This window comes from Theropithecus gelada, chromosome X (genome assembly GCF_003255815.1).
Source record: "Theropithecus gelada isolate Dixy chromosome X, Tgel_1.0, whole genome shotgun sequence".
Taxonomy (NCBI): domain Eukaryota; kingdom Metazoa; phylum Chordata; class Mammalia; order Primates; family Cercopithecidae; genus Theropithecus; species Theropithecus gelada.
In genome coordinates, this window is record NC_037689.1 from 54,707,538 (window position 1) to 54,722,237 (window position 14,700).

At 36.7% G+C, this 14,700-nt stretch overlaps 1 protein-coding gene across 1 annotated transcript in view; it reads right to left on the reverse strand.

Annotated features, from left to right (window-relative positions):
- Positions 1-14,700, reverse strand: part of DMD (dystrophin) — a 2,044,437-nt gene that overhangs the window by 1,625,396 nt on the left and 404,341 nt on the right. The window contains exon 7 of the mRNA XM_025371836.1: positions 11,795-11,913. Within this exon, the coding sequence (XP_025227621.1) occupies positions 11,795-11,913 (119 nt within the window). The remainder of the gene's footprint in view (positions 1-11,794; positions 11,914-14,700) is intronic.

A 14,700-nucleotide genomic window follows, 5' to 3' on the forward strand; every position in this document is an offset into this window, starting at 1 on the left:
TGGCTGGAAATAATACCTAGGAATAAATTTAACACAGGAGGGAAAGATCCATGTAAAATACAAAACACTGACAAAACAAATTGAAGAGTACACCAATAAATGGAAAGTCATTCCACGTTTATGGGTCAGAAGAATTAATGTTATTAACATGATCATTCTACTCAAAGCATTCTACATTGAATAATGCAGTTGCTATCAGAATACAGAAATGGAAAAATAGTGATCATAAAATGTGTATGGGACCAGAAGAGTCTGAATAGCCAAACCAATCCTGAGCAAAAAGAACAAAGTTTTATGAATCACACTACTTGACAAAACAGCAAGGTGCTGGTACAAAAACAGACATATAGAACAACGGAATAGATTAGAAAACTCAGAATTAAATCCACTTATTTACACCCAACTTATTTTTGACTAAAGCATCAAGAACATACATTGGGGGAAAGGACGTCCTCCTCAAATGGTGCTGAGAATTGGATTGTCAGATGCACAAGTATGAAGCTGGATCCCTGTCTCTCACCATATTAGAGAAATCAGCTCAAGATGGATTAAGGATTTAAAGGTAAGACCAAAAACTGAAACTACAAGAGGTAAACATAGGGAAAACAAGGCAGAACTTGGTCTAGGCAAAGATCATATGGTTACGACCTCGGAAGCACAGGCAACAAAAACAAAAATAGGTAAATGGGACTGTAATAAATGAAAGAGCTTCTGTACAACAAAGGAAGCAACTCAAAAGAGTGAAGAGACAACCTGCTGAATGGGAGAAAATATTTGTAAACTATTCAGACAAGAGACTAATATCTAGGATATACAAGGATCTCAAACAATTTGACAGTAAAAATAAAATCACATTAAAATAGACAAAGGACATGAATAGATGTTTCTCAGAAGACAAATGACCAATGGGTATATGAAAAAATGCTCAACATCACTAATCATTAGGGAAATGCAAATCAAGCCATGATCAATTATCATCTTGTCCCAGTTAGAATGACTATTAAAAAGACAAGAAAATAACAGATGTTGATGAGGTGCAACGAAAAGGGAACTCTTAATACGTTGTTGTAGTTCAAAATATAAGTTAGTATAGCCACTATTGAAAACAGTATGGAGGAGATTTCTCAAAAAACTAAAAATAGAAATACGATAAGTGTCAGCAATCCCACTAATAAGTATTTATGTAAAGGGAAAGCAATCATATACTTTTCTAACTATCAGGAAAAATATATGCATGGCATACCCGTACTTTCATGTTTATTGAGGCACTACTTATAATAGCAAATTAAGTGTCACTTAGAGAACAAACAGATAATGTGTTACATATACACAGTGGAATACTCTTCATCCATCTGCACCAACATGAATGAAACTGCAGGTTATTAAGTGAAACAATCCAGGCAAAGATAAACAGATTTTACATGTTCTTACTCATATATAGGTGTAAAAAACAGTTGTTCTCATGGAAACCGAGAGTATAGTATACGAGAGGCTAGGAAGGGTAGGAAGGGAATATAGAGAGGGGTTATTTAATAGGTACAAACATATAGTTGGTTGAAAAGTATATATTCTAATGTTCAACAGTAGAAAGGGGTGACTAGAGTTAGCAACAATATGATGTACATTTCAAAGTAGCTGAGAGAACTTGAAATGTTCACAGCACATAAAAATGATAAATACTCAAAGTAATGATACCCCAAACACACTGACTTGACCGTTACACATTCAGGGCATGTAGCAAAGTATCACATGTACATATATGTAAAATGTTATGTATCAATAAAAATGTTCTAAAAAGAGAATAAATCTAACAGGATAGCTTATTACTTTAAAATAAAATCACCAGACAACTGTAAAGCTTCTGGTTTCCCTCTGCAAGAAATAAATCCTATTGTATGAGAATTAAATTTCCCTAAGATTTAAATGGCATCAACCAAGACTTTAGAGTTTATCATTATTTTACTCAAATAGTCTTCTAAAATAGTATGTTTTCATTATTTTATATTCCGGCTATAAAACGTCACATGCATTTTATACATAGAAATTATTTCTTTGGAAAACATATGTACCAACCTAATATCTATTTTCCCAGTACCCAGTTTTGTGGTTTTTGGCTATTCATTTGCAGGTTCTGTGATGTCTTACTTTTTTTTTTTTTGTGGGGTGGGGAGCAGGATCTCGCTCTTTTGCCTAGGTTGGAGTGTCATGGCACAATCATAGCTAACCACAGCCTTGAACTCCGGGCCTAAAGCAATTCTCCTGCCTTGGCCTCCCAATGTGCTGGGATTACAGGTGTCAGCCATTGCACTCAGCCCTGTGATATCACTTATAATTATTTATGAAACACAGTTAACTCCATTTTGAAGACAGTGAAGTAAATTTTCCAACTATCAGCAAAATATACATTACGCTCAAACATTATCACCGACTTAAAATCACGTAGAAAATTTTAAACTACTTATGCCATTTTATTCTCATTTACCATCATTATTAGAATAGTCAAAATGCTTTTGCCAAGGCAATATTCTGCGGTAAGCAACACAGATATCAACTACAGAACATTTTTCTGAATCAAACCTAATATCTCATGTATTTCTGCATAGCTGAAATTCAATAAAATTAACTAATATCAATAAATGTTTTAATATATTTTCTTTAGTCTCATGAACTCATTGTGATGATATACCTAGGAAAACCAGCCACAAAATATCTATTATATACCATTTAGCATTAGAACCTCATGGCTGCATTTCTCATTATTTAAATAATTTATTAATGTCTTGTCAATCACTCAAAAATCATTTAATGTCACTGTATAGGCCAAAAATGTTATATTTCCCCCATAATTAGAAAAAAAAAAAAGTTGGGAAAATAATCCTGGTAAGGCAACTAAAGAGATTCTCAGTTATCTAGGTAAGAATTATATTTAAGTGTTTCTGAACAAATTTGGCATAGAACCTAACCCATAATGCAAATCTTCAATCACATGATTATAGTTCATTATTTAAATTCCCCAAATGAGTAAGAAGCTCTTACTTAAGCATACTTTAACAAATGAGTTCCTAGGTGAGCTAGATATCATAAATTGGCTATTTTCCATAAAGTTAAAATGGTGACAAATCATAGAAGAATGTGAAAGACTGGTAGAAAATACCACAATTTGTTATAAAGCGTAAATTCAGGCCAGGTGCGTGCACACACAAATACCATATTTAATATTTTTCAGGTCTCTGTTATCTAAGTAGGTGAATTTGGGACAGTTACATGCCATTATTTATCATCTAAACAACTGAAATGGATAAGGAGAACAAAAATTGCTTTCATTTATTAGTGATTGGTTCCAATTGCCCAGAAAATACTCAGTTTTTTATGGTATCTGAACTGAGAAAAATGTAGAAGACAGAACATCAAGCGAACACATAGGAATACTCTCATGTCTCTTCTTTTAGGCCACTGGGAAATACGTGTTAACATTTATGTCTTAATTTTTGTCATGAAGAGCAATTTCAAGGTTCTCCATCAGGGAAGAGGAAGTTGCTACAATAATATCTGAATGTTAATATAGTCATCTGTATCATACCTATTTGGTATATATTACTTTGTCATCAAAAAGGCAATGACCATTTTTCATTCATATAAGTGCCAGTGAAATATTTTCTTAAATACTTAGGAAATACATTTTCAACTGCCGAGTTTTACTCTGGAGTGCCTGAAATATTTACAGTAATAATTTCTAGTTGAAATACCATATATAGAGAAGGAACACCAATATATTGCAATTGCATTAGATTTTCTGAAAACAAGGTACTAGAGGTTCTGAAAACAAGGTTCTAGAAAAAAAAAAACTCAATGTTACAAAACGAGTGTTTATGTTCACAAAAATATTTATTTAAATGAACTCTAATCCTCCTGAGAATTAACCCTCTCAATTTTAACCAGTGTAAACTACTTATTAACATTTCTTGCCATTATGGTATCAAAATATGATGATTACAGCAGAGGTGGTAAAAAGTTAAAACAGCCCTTGGTTCAGTCAACTGATACCAAACCCAACATAAGAGGCCTTAAAGATATTCTTCTCTTTTATAGCAAATTCTATATATCTCTCCATGATTATTTTTATAGGTTAAAATCGTGCATGCATACAAAGTCAAGTCTGAAACCATTCACTCCAGGAGTAAAACTTTCCAATAGGCAGAGCTAATTCTTGGAAAACGCGGCTATAAAAACAACTGAAGAGTGATGCAGGAATTAGCCGAGCAGAAAATAGAATCCATGTCACCATTCTCAGGAAGTCAAAATAAAGTGGATTAAAACCAAACCCTAACTGGTTTGTAAATGCCATTTTGAGGATACAAAAATTTCTCTCGAGTCCTAGTCTTCTTTCTTTTTTGGTCAAATGTGACTGTCATTATTCATTTTTGTTCTAAAGTTACCCTGATAAATAAGAGCATTTCCATATCATATTTCATACCCTAAATGGAAATGACTTTCTACACTAATATTCAAAAGACATCTAGAACAGATGCAATGTTTTATCCCTGATTTTATTTTTTTTTAATTTCTTTAAAGAGGACATCCTCACTTTGTTATTCACAAGGGAAAGCTTACAAAGCACTCTCAATACAGGGAGGTTTTTTTTTTTTTTGGACTGGCAAAGAAACCAATACGTTTGAAACCCAGAGAAACAAACAATGTATAGGAAAACCCACGACCAACGCATGTAGAGTGTACTATCTTATAGAGAAATCATAATGGCAAGTGAATTTGTCTGATTCACAAAAGAATATTTTTAAGGAGATATACCTATTATCTGGGAGCATAAACATACATAATTTATTAAGTTTACCCTAGATGTACTTATTTTTGCATATGCTAACATTTAAACACACTAGAAACAGCTCCTGAAATCGCTTATGCTAATGCCTACTGCTACTCATTTTAAAAGGCAATTCCACTTAAAACCAAACCTCAGGCCTCAAAACACCAGTTAAGGCCAAACAAAGTATATCGAATTCTATATATGAAATTATACAATGTTTCAATGACTTCTTAATTTATAAAGCAATTCCATCAACAAAGCATATGTTTAAAATTCTCAAAGCATTATTTGGCAGTTATTTTTTAAACCAAATATAGCTTCAATCCCCCAAAAATAAAATTCTCCCCAAATGTTTCATTATTCTCCTAAGGAGCATAACAGATTTAAAATGAAATTTCTTTGGAGATTAGCCGACATCATGCATAAGCTAAAGAACCAATATCTGGTTAAATAAAAATATGAACATCACAAAAGCAATTACTATACAGGCATGAATCATGAATTTTGCCTGGAAAATCTACTGAAGAGAGTGTTCTAAGTCTGAGACTTCAAGAGATGGTATTCTGTCTTTTGTGACTAAGAAATCAGTAAATAAAAATTCTTATGATTTACTTAATACTTATTTTTTTCTTTGAATCATCACTGAGATTATCTCTTGAAAAATGCTGGGCAAAAATGTATAAATGTGTATTTGGGGGTTTCCCTAACAATGGCAAGAATTCGCATATTTTAAAAATACAAGACTTACGCTGAATCCTCATCTCATTTACAGCCATAAGTAAACTTTAAGAAACTTTTTATTACATTATACTTTAAGTTTTGGGATACATGTGCAGAATGTGCAAGTTTGTTACATAAGTATACACATGCCATGGTGGTTTGCTACACACATCAACAAACTAACACAGGAACAGAAAACCAAACACTGCATGTTCTCACTCATAAATGGGAGTTGAACAACGAGAACACATGGATGCAGTGGAACATCACAGACTGGGACCTTTTGTGGGGTGGGGAGCTAGGGGAGTGATAGCATTAGGGGAAATACCTAACACAGATGACAGGTTGATGGGTGTCTTTCCCACTTTCTCCTGTGGGCATTTAGTGCTATAAATTTCCCTCTGAACACTGCTTTAGCTGTGTCCCAGAGATTCTGGTACATTGTATCTTTGTTCTCATTGGTTTCAAAGAACTTCTTTATTTCTGCCTGAATTTCATTATTCACCCAGTAGTCATTCAGGAGCAGGTTTGTTCAGTTTCCATATAGCTGTGTGCTTTTGAGTTTCTCAATCCTGCCTTCTAATTAGATTGCACTGTGTCCTGAGAGACTGTTATGATTTTCATTCTTTTGCATTTGCTGAGGAGTGTTTTACTTCCAATTATGTGATCAATTTTAGAATAAGTGTGATGTGGTACTGAGAAGAATGTACATTCTGTTGATTCAGGGTGGAGACTTCTGTAGATGTCAATTAGGTCTGCTTGGTCCAGAGCTGAGCTCAAGTCCTGAATATCCTTGTTAATTTTCTGTCTTGTTGATCTAATATTGACAGTGGGGTGTTAAAGTCTCCCACCATTATTATGTGGGAGTCTAACACCCCAGTGGTGCCTGGAACACCAGCGAGACAAACATTCACTCCCCTGGAAAGGGGGCTGAAACCAGGGAGCCAAGTGGTCTATCTCAGCAGATCCAGCCCCCACGGAGCCCAGCAAGCTAAGATCCACTGGCTTGTAATTCTCGCTGCCAGCACAGCAGTCTGAAGCTGACCTGAGGCTCCAGCTTGGTGGAGGGAGGGGCGTCCACCATTACTGAGGCCTGAGTAGGCCGATGTCCCCTCACAGTGTAAACAAAGTCGCTGGAAAGTTCAAACTGGGCAGAGCCCACTGCATCTCAGCAAAGCCACTGTAGCCAGACTGCCTCTCTAGATTCTTCCTATCTGGGCAGGGCATCTCTGAAAGAAAGGCAGCAGCCCTAGTCAGGGGCTTATAGATAAAACTCCCATCTCTTTGGGACAGAGAACCTGGGGGAAGGGGAAGGGGGAGGGGAAGGGGCAGCTGTGGGCACAGCTTTTGCAGACTTAAACGTCCTTGTCTGCTGGCTCTGAAGAGAGCAGCGGATCTCCTAACACAGCACTCAAGCTCTGCTAAGGGACAGACTGCCTTTCTCAAGTGGGTTGACTCCCGTGCCTACTGACTGGGACATGCCTCCCAGCAGGGGTTGACAGACACTTCATACAGGAGAGCTCCAGCTGGCATCTGGCAGGTGCCCCTCTGGGACGAAGCTTCCAGAGGAATAAACAGGCAGCAATCTTTGCTGTTCTGCAGTCTCTGCTGGGGATACCCAGGCAAACAGGGTCTGGAGTGGACCTCCAGCAAGCCCCAGCAGACCTGCAGCAGAGGGACCCGTTAGAAGGAAAACTAACAAACAGAAAGGAACAGCATCAACATCAACAAAAAGGACATTCACACAAAAACCCCATCTGAAGTTCACCAACATCAAAGACCAAAGGTAGATGAATCCACAAAGATGAGGAAAAACCAGCACAAAAAGGCTGAAAATTCCAAAGAAGAGAACACTTCTTCTCCTCCAAAGGATCACAACTCCTTACCAGGAAGAGAACAAAACTGGACGGAGAATGAGTTTGACGAATTGACAGAAGTAGGCTTCAGAAGGGTGGGTAATAAACTCCAAGCTAAAGAAGCATGTTCTAACCCAATGCGAGGAAGCTAAGAACCTTGAAAAAAGGTTAGACAAATTGCAAACCAGTTTAGAGAAGAACATAAATGACCTGATGGAACTGAAAAACACAGCACAAGAACATCATGAAGCATATACAAGTATCAATAGCTCAATCAAGCAGAAGAAAGAATATCAGAGATTGAAGATCAATTTAATTAAATAAAGTGTGAAGAGAAGATTAGAGAAAAAAGAATGAAAAGCAATGAACAAAGCCTCCACAAGATATGGGACTATGTGAAAAGACCAAACCTAGGTTTGATCGGTATACTGGAAAGTGATGGCAAGAATGGAACCAAGTTGGAAAGCATTCTTCAGGATATTATCCAGGAGAACTTTCCCAACCCAGCAAGACAGCCCACCATTCAAATTTAGGAAATACAGAGACCACCACAAAGATACTCCTCAAAAAGAGCAACCCCAGCACACATAATTGTCAGATTCACCAAGGTTGAAATGAAGGAAAAAATGTTAAGGACAGCCAGACAGAAAGGTCGGCTTACCCACAAAGGCAAGCCCCTCAGACTAACAACAGATCTCTCTGCAGAAACCCTATAAGCCAGAAGAGAGTGGGAACCAATACTCAACATTCTTAAAATAATTTTTAACTCAGAATTTCATATCCAGTCAAACTAAGCTTCATGAGTGAAGGAGAAACAGAATCCTTTACAGACAAGCAAATGCTGAGAGATTTTGTCACCACCAGGCCTGCCCTACAAGAGCTCCTTCAGGAATCACTAAATATGGAAAGGAAAAACCAGTACTAGCCAGTGCAAAAGCATACCAAATTGTAAAGACCATCAACACCATGAAGAATCTGCATGAACTAATAAGCAAAATAATCAGCTAGCATCACAATGACAGGATCAAATTTACCTATAACAATATTAACCTTAAATGTAAATGGGCTAAATGCTCCAGTTCAAAGACACAGACTGGCAAACTGGATAAAGAGTCAAGACTCATCGATGTGCTGTATTCAGGAGTGCAATCTCACATGCAAAGACACACATAGGCTCAAAATAAAGGGATGGAGGAAGATTTACCAAGCAAGTGGGAAGCAAAAAAAAGCAGGGGCTGCAATCCTAGTCTCTGATAAAATAGACTTTAAACCAACAAAGATAAAAAATGACAAAGAAAGTCATTACATAATGGAAAAGGGATCAATGCAATAGGAAGACCTAACTATCCTAAATATATATGCACCCAATACAGGAACACCCAGATTCATAAAGCAAGTTACCAGAGACCTACAGAGAGACTTAGATTCTCACACAGTAATAGTGGGAGACTTTAACACCCCACTGTCAACATTAGACAGATCAATGAGACAGAAAATTAACAAGGATGTTCAGGACTTAAGAGACATCTACAGAAGTCTCCACTCCAAATCAACAGGACATACATTCTTCTCAGCACTACCTCACACTTGTTCTAAAATTGATCACATAATTGGAAGTAAAACACTCCTCAGCAAATGCAAAAGAACGAAAATCGTAACAGCCTCTCAGACCACAGTGCAATCAAATTAGAACTCAGAATTAAGAAACTCACTCAAAATCACACAACTACATGGAAACTGAACAACCTGCTTCTGAATAACTACTGGGTAAATAACAAAATTCAGGCAGAAATAAAGAAGTTCTTTGAAACCAATGAGAACAAAGATACAATGTACCAGAATCTCTGGGACACAGCTAAAGCAGTGTTTAGAGGGAAATTTATAGCACTAAATGCCCACAGGAGAAAGTGGGAAAGATCTAAAATCAACACCCTCACATCACAATTGAAAGAACTAGAGAAGCCAGAGCAAACAAATCATAAGCTAGCAGAAGACAAGAAATAACTAAGATCAGAGCAGAACTGAAGGAGACAGAGACATGAAAAAAATCAATGAATTCAGGAGATTTTTTTTTTGAAGAGATTAACAAAATAGACCCCTAGACAAATAAGGAAGAAAGGAGAGAAGAATCAAATAGACACAATAAAAAATGATAAAGGGGATATCACCACTGATCCCACAGAAATACAAACTACCATCAGAGAATACTATAAACACCTCTACGCAAGTAAACAAGAAATCTGTTTAATTGATAGGATGCTCTTTGAATTGGAAGAGTCCATAAATAGAAAGGCTTTACAGATCTGAGATTGTACTGGCAAAATGAGACCATAAGCAGTGGCTGGATCTTCATTAATCAGTCCATATTTCATATTACATTTTGTTGATTTTAAATTGTTGAAGTTTGGAACAGTAAAATGGTGACCTTATAGGCTATACAGTATACATTTCTACATATACTTCCCAGTTAGGAGAGCATGTGGAGTTAGGTATACCAGACTCTTTTAGCTATAAAATACACTATTCATGTACCTGACTTTTTCTGATTACAGGCTCGTCAATGTACTTTTAAAAATTGTTTTTATTTACTTAAATTTTTTGCGGGTAGTGTATATACATAGGTGTATATATTGACCTATTTTCTGATTATCATGTGGACGCCCATTTAGGCACTCCTATTCCGTAAGTTCAAAGGAGTACTAGAAGTCAAAAGCCATTTTGTCACTTAATAAGAAAAATATCTATTTTAAACCTTCTCCTACTGTTTTATGAAAGGGTAGGACACACACAAGAATAACTAGAGTATACACCCCAATGATGGGAACTGACCGCCATATGTGATTCCATAAAAAACAAAAACATATTAACAGACTTATCTTTCAAAATCATACACTATAGCTCTTTATCCTCAGGGGTTGAAGTCCATATTTTCATTACGCCTGCCCTTTCTACCTCACTGAACTAAGAGAAAACATACAAATGTGCACTAGGAGTCAATAGTAAAGTAACCCTCCCCTATACTGCAAACTAAAGACATAGGATTAATACAGTTTCTCCCTTAGAGCTAAAAGCAGGGACAGGAGGTACACTATCATGTACAGAAGCAATAAAAAGGGGTTACAACATTCAATGCTCAGCCATGCATTATCCAAAGGAGAAGAAACATTTTGAATCAACTTAATCCGATTCCAACTTCACAAACATTTGTGTTATTATAATTTGCTTTCCCAAGTACATTTGCTTATCAAAAGCAATATATTTGTCAATCGTGAGTATTCTGCTACTTGTTATATCTCATTTAAAATTACTGAATTTCCATTTTTATTTATCTATCACTTTTTAAGCTTATTTAAAGTTAACTCCTCCCACCCCAATATGGATCTGCTAGATGATCTGAGGCAATCAGGCTTCTGTGTCTGCAAAACTGAGGACTAAGATTCTGGTTGATAATACATTCACTGGCAAACGGCTATCTTCTGGGTCATTTTTGAGCTTTTCTTGATGGGACCTACCATCAATATTGAAAGATCTCCTGTTTTAGAATTGATGAAATTGATTCTATATTCAAAAAAACATTTAATTATCAGCTTCTATTATAGAACAGCTTCTACCCAAATATCATCTTCAATCCCACTGACTTCACTTTTCCAACTTCTGATTTACAGTGTTGTAAAGCCTTAAGAATTGAGAACAGAGGCTACAATTTCAAAATTGGCATGGCAAAAGTGTACTTCATGGGCAAGCAAAAGAGTAGAGGTCACAATGTTATTATCCCTGTCATTGCTATCTCTGGAAGGTATGACTATGTAGCACCAGAGATAAGAGTCAACATTATTTAAGTGTAATATAGTAAAAACATAAATACATTTCTGCCTATCAACTAAAGAAGCAGAAAATGAATAACCATCCAACAGAGGATCTCCCCAGAGTGAAAAATTACAACAGAAGTAGTGGCAGGAATAGATTTCCTGATTTAAATAGTAAACTATGTTGCCTTTTATAGAGTATATGAATGAAATTGGCAAGAGGAGCTAATTAATTATAGCTGATTACTCTATCAAATCTCTTGGTAGCATAAGCAAAACATTAACTTTTTATAATTATTTGGAGTCGATACACTCCAAATGCAGTGTGCTGCATCCATAGGGCATATACATTTTAAAGGCTTTTTTCCTCAAAGTCTTCACCGCAATTTTAGATACTGGTATTTTGAGAACTAGAATTAAATAAGACAATTCATAATATAGTGCAAGAAAGCAGAACATTTTAAATATATCTAGAGTACTGGAAAACTTAAGATATGCAGTTTTGTATTTTGTGTAGAAATGACAAGTCTCGGATGAAAACATTAAACTCTACTATACTAAAAGCAGTGGTAGTCCAGAAATTTACCAACCTTCAGGATCGAGTAGTTTCTCTATGCCTAATTGATATCTGGCGATGTTGAATGCATGTTCCAGTCGCTGTGTGGCTGACTGCTGGCAAACCACACTATTCCAATCAAACAGGTCTGGCCTAAAACACATACATATACACACATACACAAAGACAAATATAAATCAATCTAGAATGTTCCATGAGATTTACTTCCATGCTTAATTTTCATTGACAACCCATGCCCCATAGTCCTTAAGGCTTGAGTGTAATTCATTTACCCTTCAAAACGTTTCTATTTAAACAAGTTGTAATTTTAATTGAAAATCTTGTTGGGTGTGGTGGCTCATACCTGTAATCTCAACACTTTGGGAGATGGAGGCAGGCAGATCCTTTGAGCCCAGAAGTTCGAGACCAGCCTAGATAATTTGGTGAAACCTTGTCTCCACAAAAAAAAAAAAAGAAAGAAAAGAAAAACTAGCTGGGTGTGGTGTCACATGCCTACAAGTTCCAGCTACTCAGGAGGAGGTTTAGGTGGGAGGATCACCTGAGCCCAGGAAGATTGAGGGTGCAGTGAACCATAATCGTGCCACTGCACTCTAGCCTGGGCAACAGAGTGAGACCCTGTCTCAAAAAAATTGCTGAGGTTGTATACTTAAACACATACAACGTTTGTATTGTTAATTATACATCAGTAAAGATGTGGGGGAAAAAAGAAATCCTGAAGACGACAAATAATCTACGCTAGCTTATCCGAGCAACAAAAATTTATCTATCTCATCCAGTCTCATGGATTTCAATACCAGTCATTTACTGGTAATGCCCAGTTTTATATCTCTAACCCAGACCTCCTCCCTAAACTCAAAATTATAGATTCTTCTGCATACTCATTATCTCCATTTAGTCATCACAAGCTTCAAGTGTCCTGGACGGAGCTTCTGCTATTTATCCTCATCACACTCCCCCAAACCTATCTATTTTTCTTGCTGTTCGCCCTTCCTCAATAATGAACAACATGCTTAAAATTGCAGTTACTCAGATGAAAACCCTTGGAGTCATCCTTAATGACTATTTTGCTCTCACACAACATTTAATTCAAAATGTATTCAGAATTTGACTGCTTCTGACTATCCTCACTGCCATCCTTCTAGTCCAAAATCCATTTTATCTTGCATGAATTATCACAATAGCCTCATAACTGTTCCCTCTTCTCTCACTCTTGCCTGTGTTAATCAGCGCACAGCAGACTTGCCAGAGTGATCTGTTAACATGTTTCATCATATCCGTCTTCTCAAATCTCTACTTTAGGGGAAGTGAAAATTACATATTTCATGTGATCTACTAAGTCGAACAGGGTCCAGGTCCCTATTAACTCCCTGATTTTATTTCTTGTCTCTTTCCTCATATTCCATAAACAGGATCCATAGTTTTCTGCATTTGGATTTGTATTCACTTTTCGAAGACATCAACGTGGCTCATTACTTTACTTCCATTGGGTCTTTACTCGAAAATCACATCACTGGAAAGTTCTTCCCTGCCCAAGCCCTATCTAAAATTGTATCCTAGCCAGGCGCCTTGGCTCACACCTGTAAATCAAGCACTTTGGGAGGCTGAGGCTGAAGTATTTGCTTGAGGCCAGGAGTTAGAGACCAGCCTGAACCACATAGTGAGACCTGGTCTCTATGACTTTAAAAAAAAACAAGTAGTCAAGTGTGCTGGCATGCCCCTGTGGTCCCAGCTACTCAGGAGACTGAGGTTGGAGAATCACTTGAGCCTGGGTGTCTGTAGTGAGCCATGATTGTGCCACTGCACTCCAGCCTGGGTGACAGCAAAACTCAGTCTCCTAAATATATAAATGAAAAAGAAAATTGCATGCCTCACATCAAACTCACATACACTTATTTTCTTTCTCCTTATCTGCTTTATACTGTTCTCATTAACACTTACTATTTAACATATTATATAATTTAATTAAACTTATCTCTATATCTTTCTTTTCCACTAGAATGTACAATCTTTTATTGCCTGTTTGGTTCACTGCTGGAAACCCAGCCTGACACATAATAAAGGCTCAACAAATATTTATCAACTACACGAGAGAATGGATGAGCACATACAACATACATACCATGTTACTTGGTAATAGAGAAAACGCAAAGGAGTGTAAGAGGCAGTTGTCTCGTAAGGATTTTAAATTTAATGAGCAAGGAAAATGAAGAAGTCATATTAATTAATTAAACTCTAAATGTGAAAAAACACAGACAGTAAGAAAATGTTTTGTAAAATCTGAAGAGGTCAAAAAAGTTTTCTGAGGCTAAAAGGCGGATTAAATAGACATTTGGGCTTGCATTAAAAATATATTGATAACAGAATTCTAACTTGTGTGAGCACTAGAGAATTGAAGTTCTTAGGGAAGGAAAAAAGCAAGACATGCTCAGATAATCAAGACCTCACAGGCCTGGCTCCATTGGAAGATTCTAAGTATGAAGTGGTGGGAGATAAGTTTGAGAGACCGAAACTGGTTGAGTTTGCATAAGGTCTCGGCTATTAACGAGTTACAATTTATCCCAACAGCACTGGAAATCATTAGTAAAGTGGTTCTTCACCTTTTCTGAATCACAGACACCTTTGAGAATCTGCTGAGAGCTATGAAACTTCTACTCCTACAAATAAGTCTCCATATCTGTTAACAGAATCTATATACGATTTTAGGATATTTGAATCTGTTAATGGACTCCTGTTTAAGAGCTCTTGCTTTGACAAAAAAAAAAAAAAAAAAAAAAAAGTTACAAGGGTAGGTTAGCTGTCATTTTCTAAAACTGTAATTCAAATTTGGCCAGGCTTGGTGGCTCACGCCTGTAATCCCTCCTTTGGGAGGCCGAGGCAGGCGGGTCACCTGAGGCCAGGATTTCGAGACCAGCCTAGACT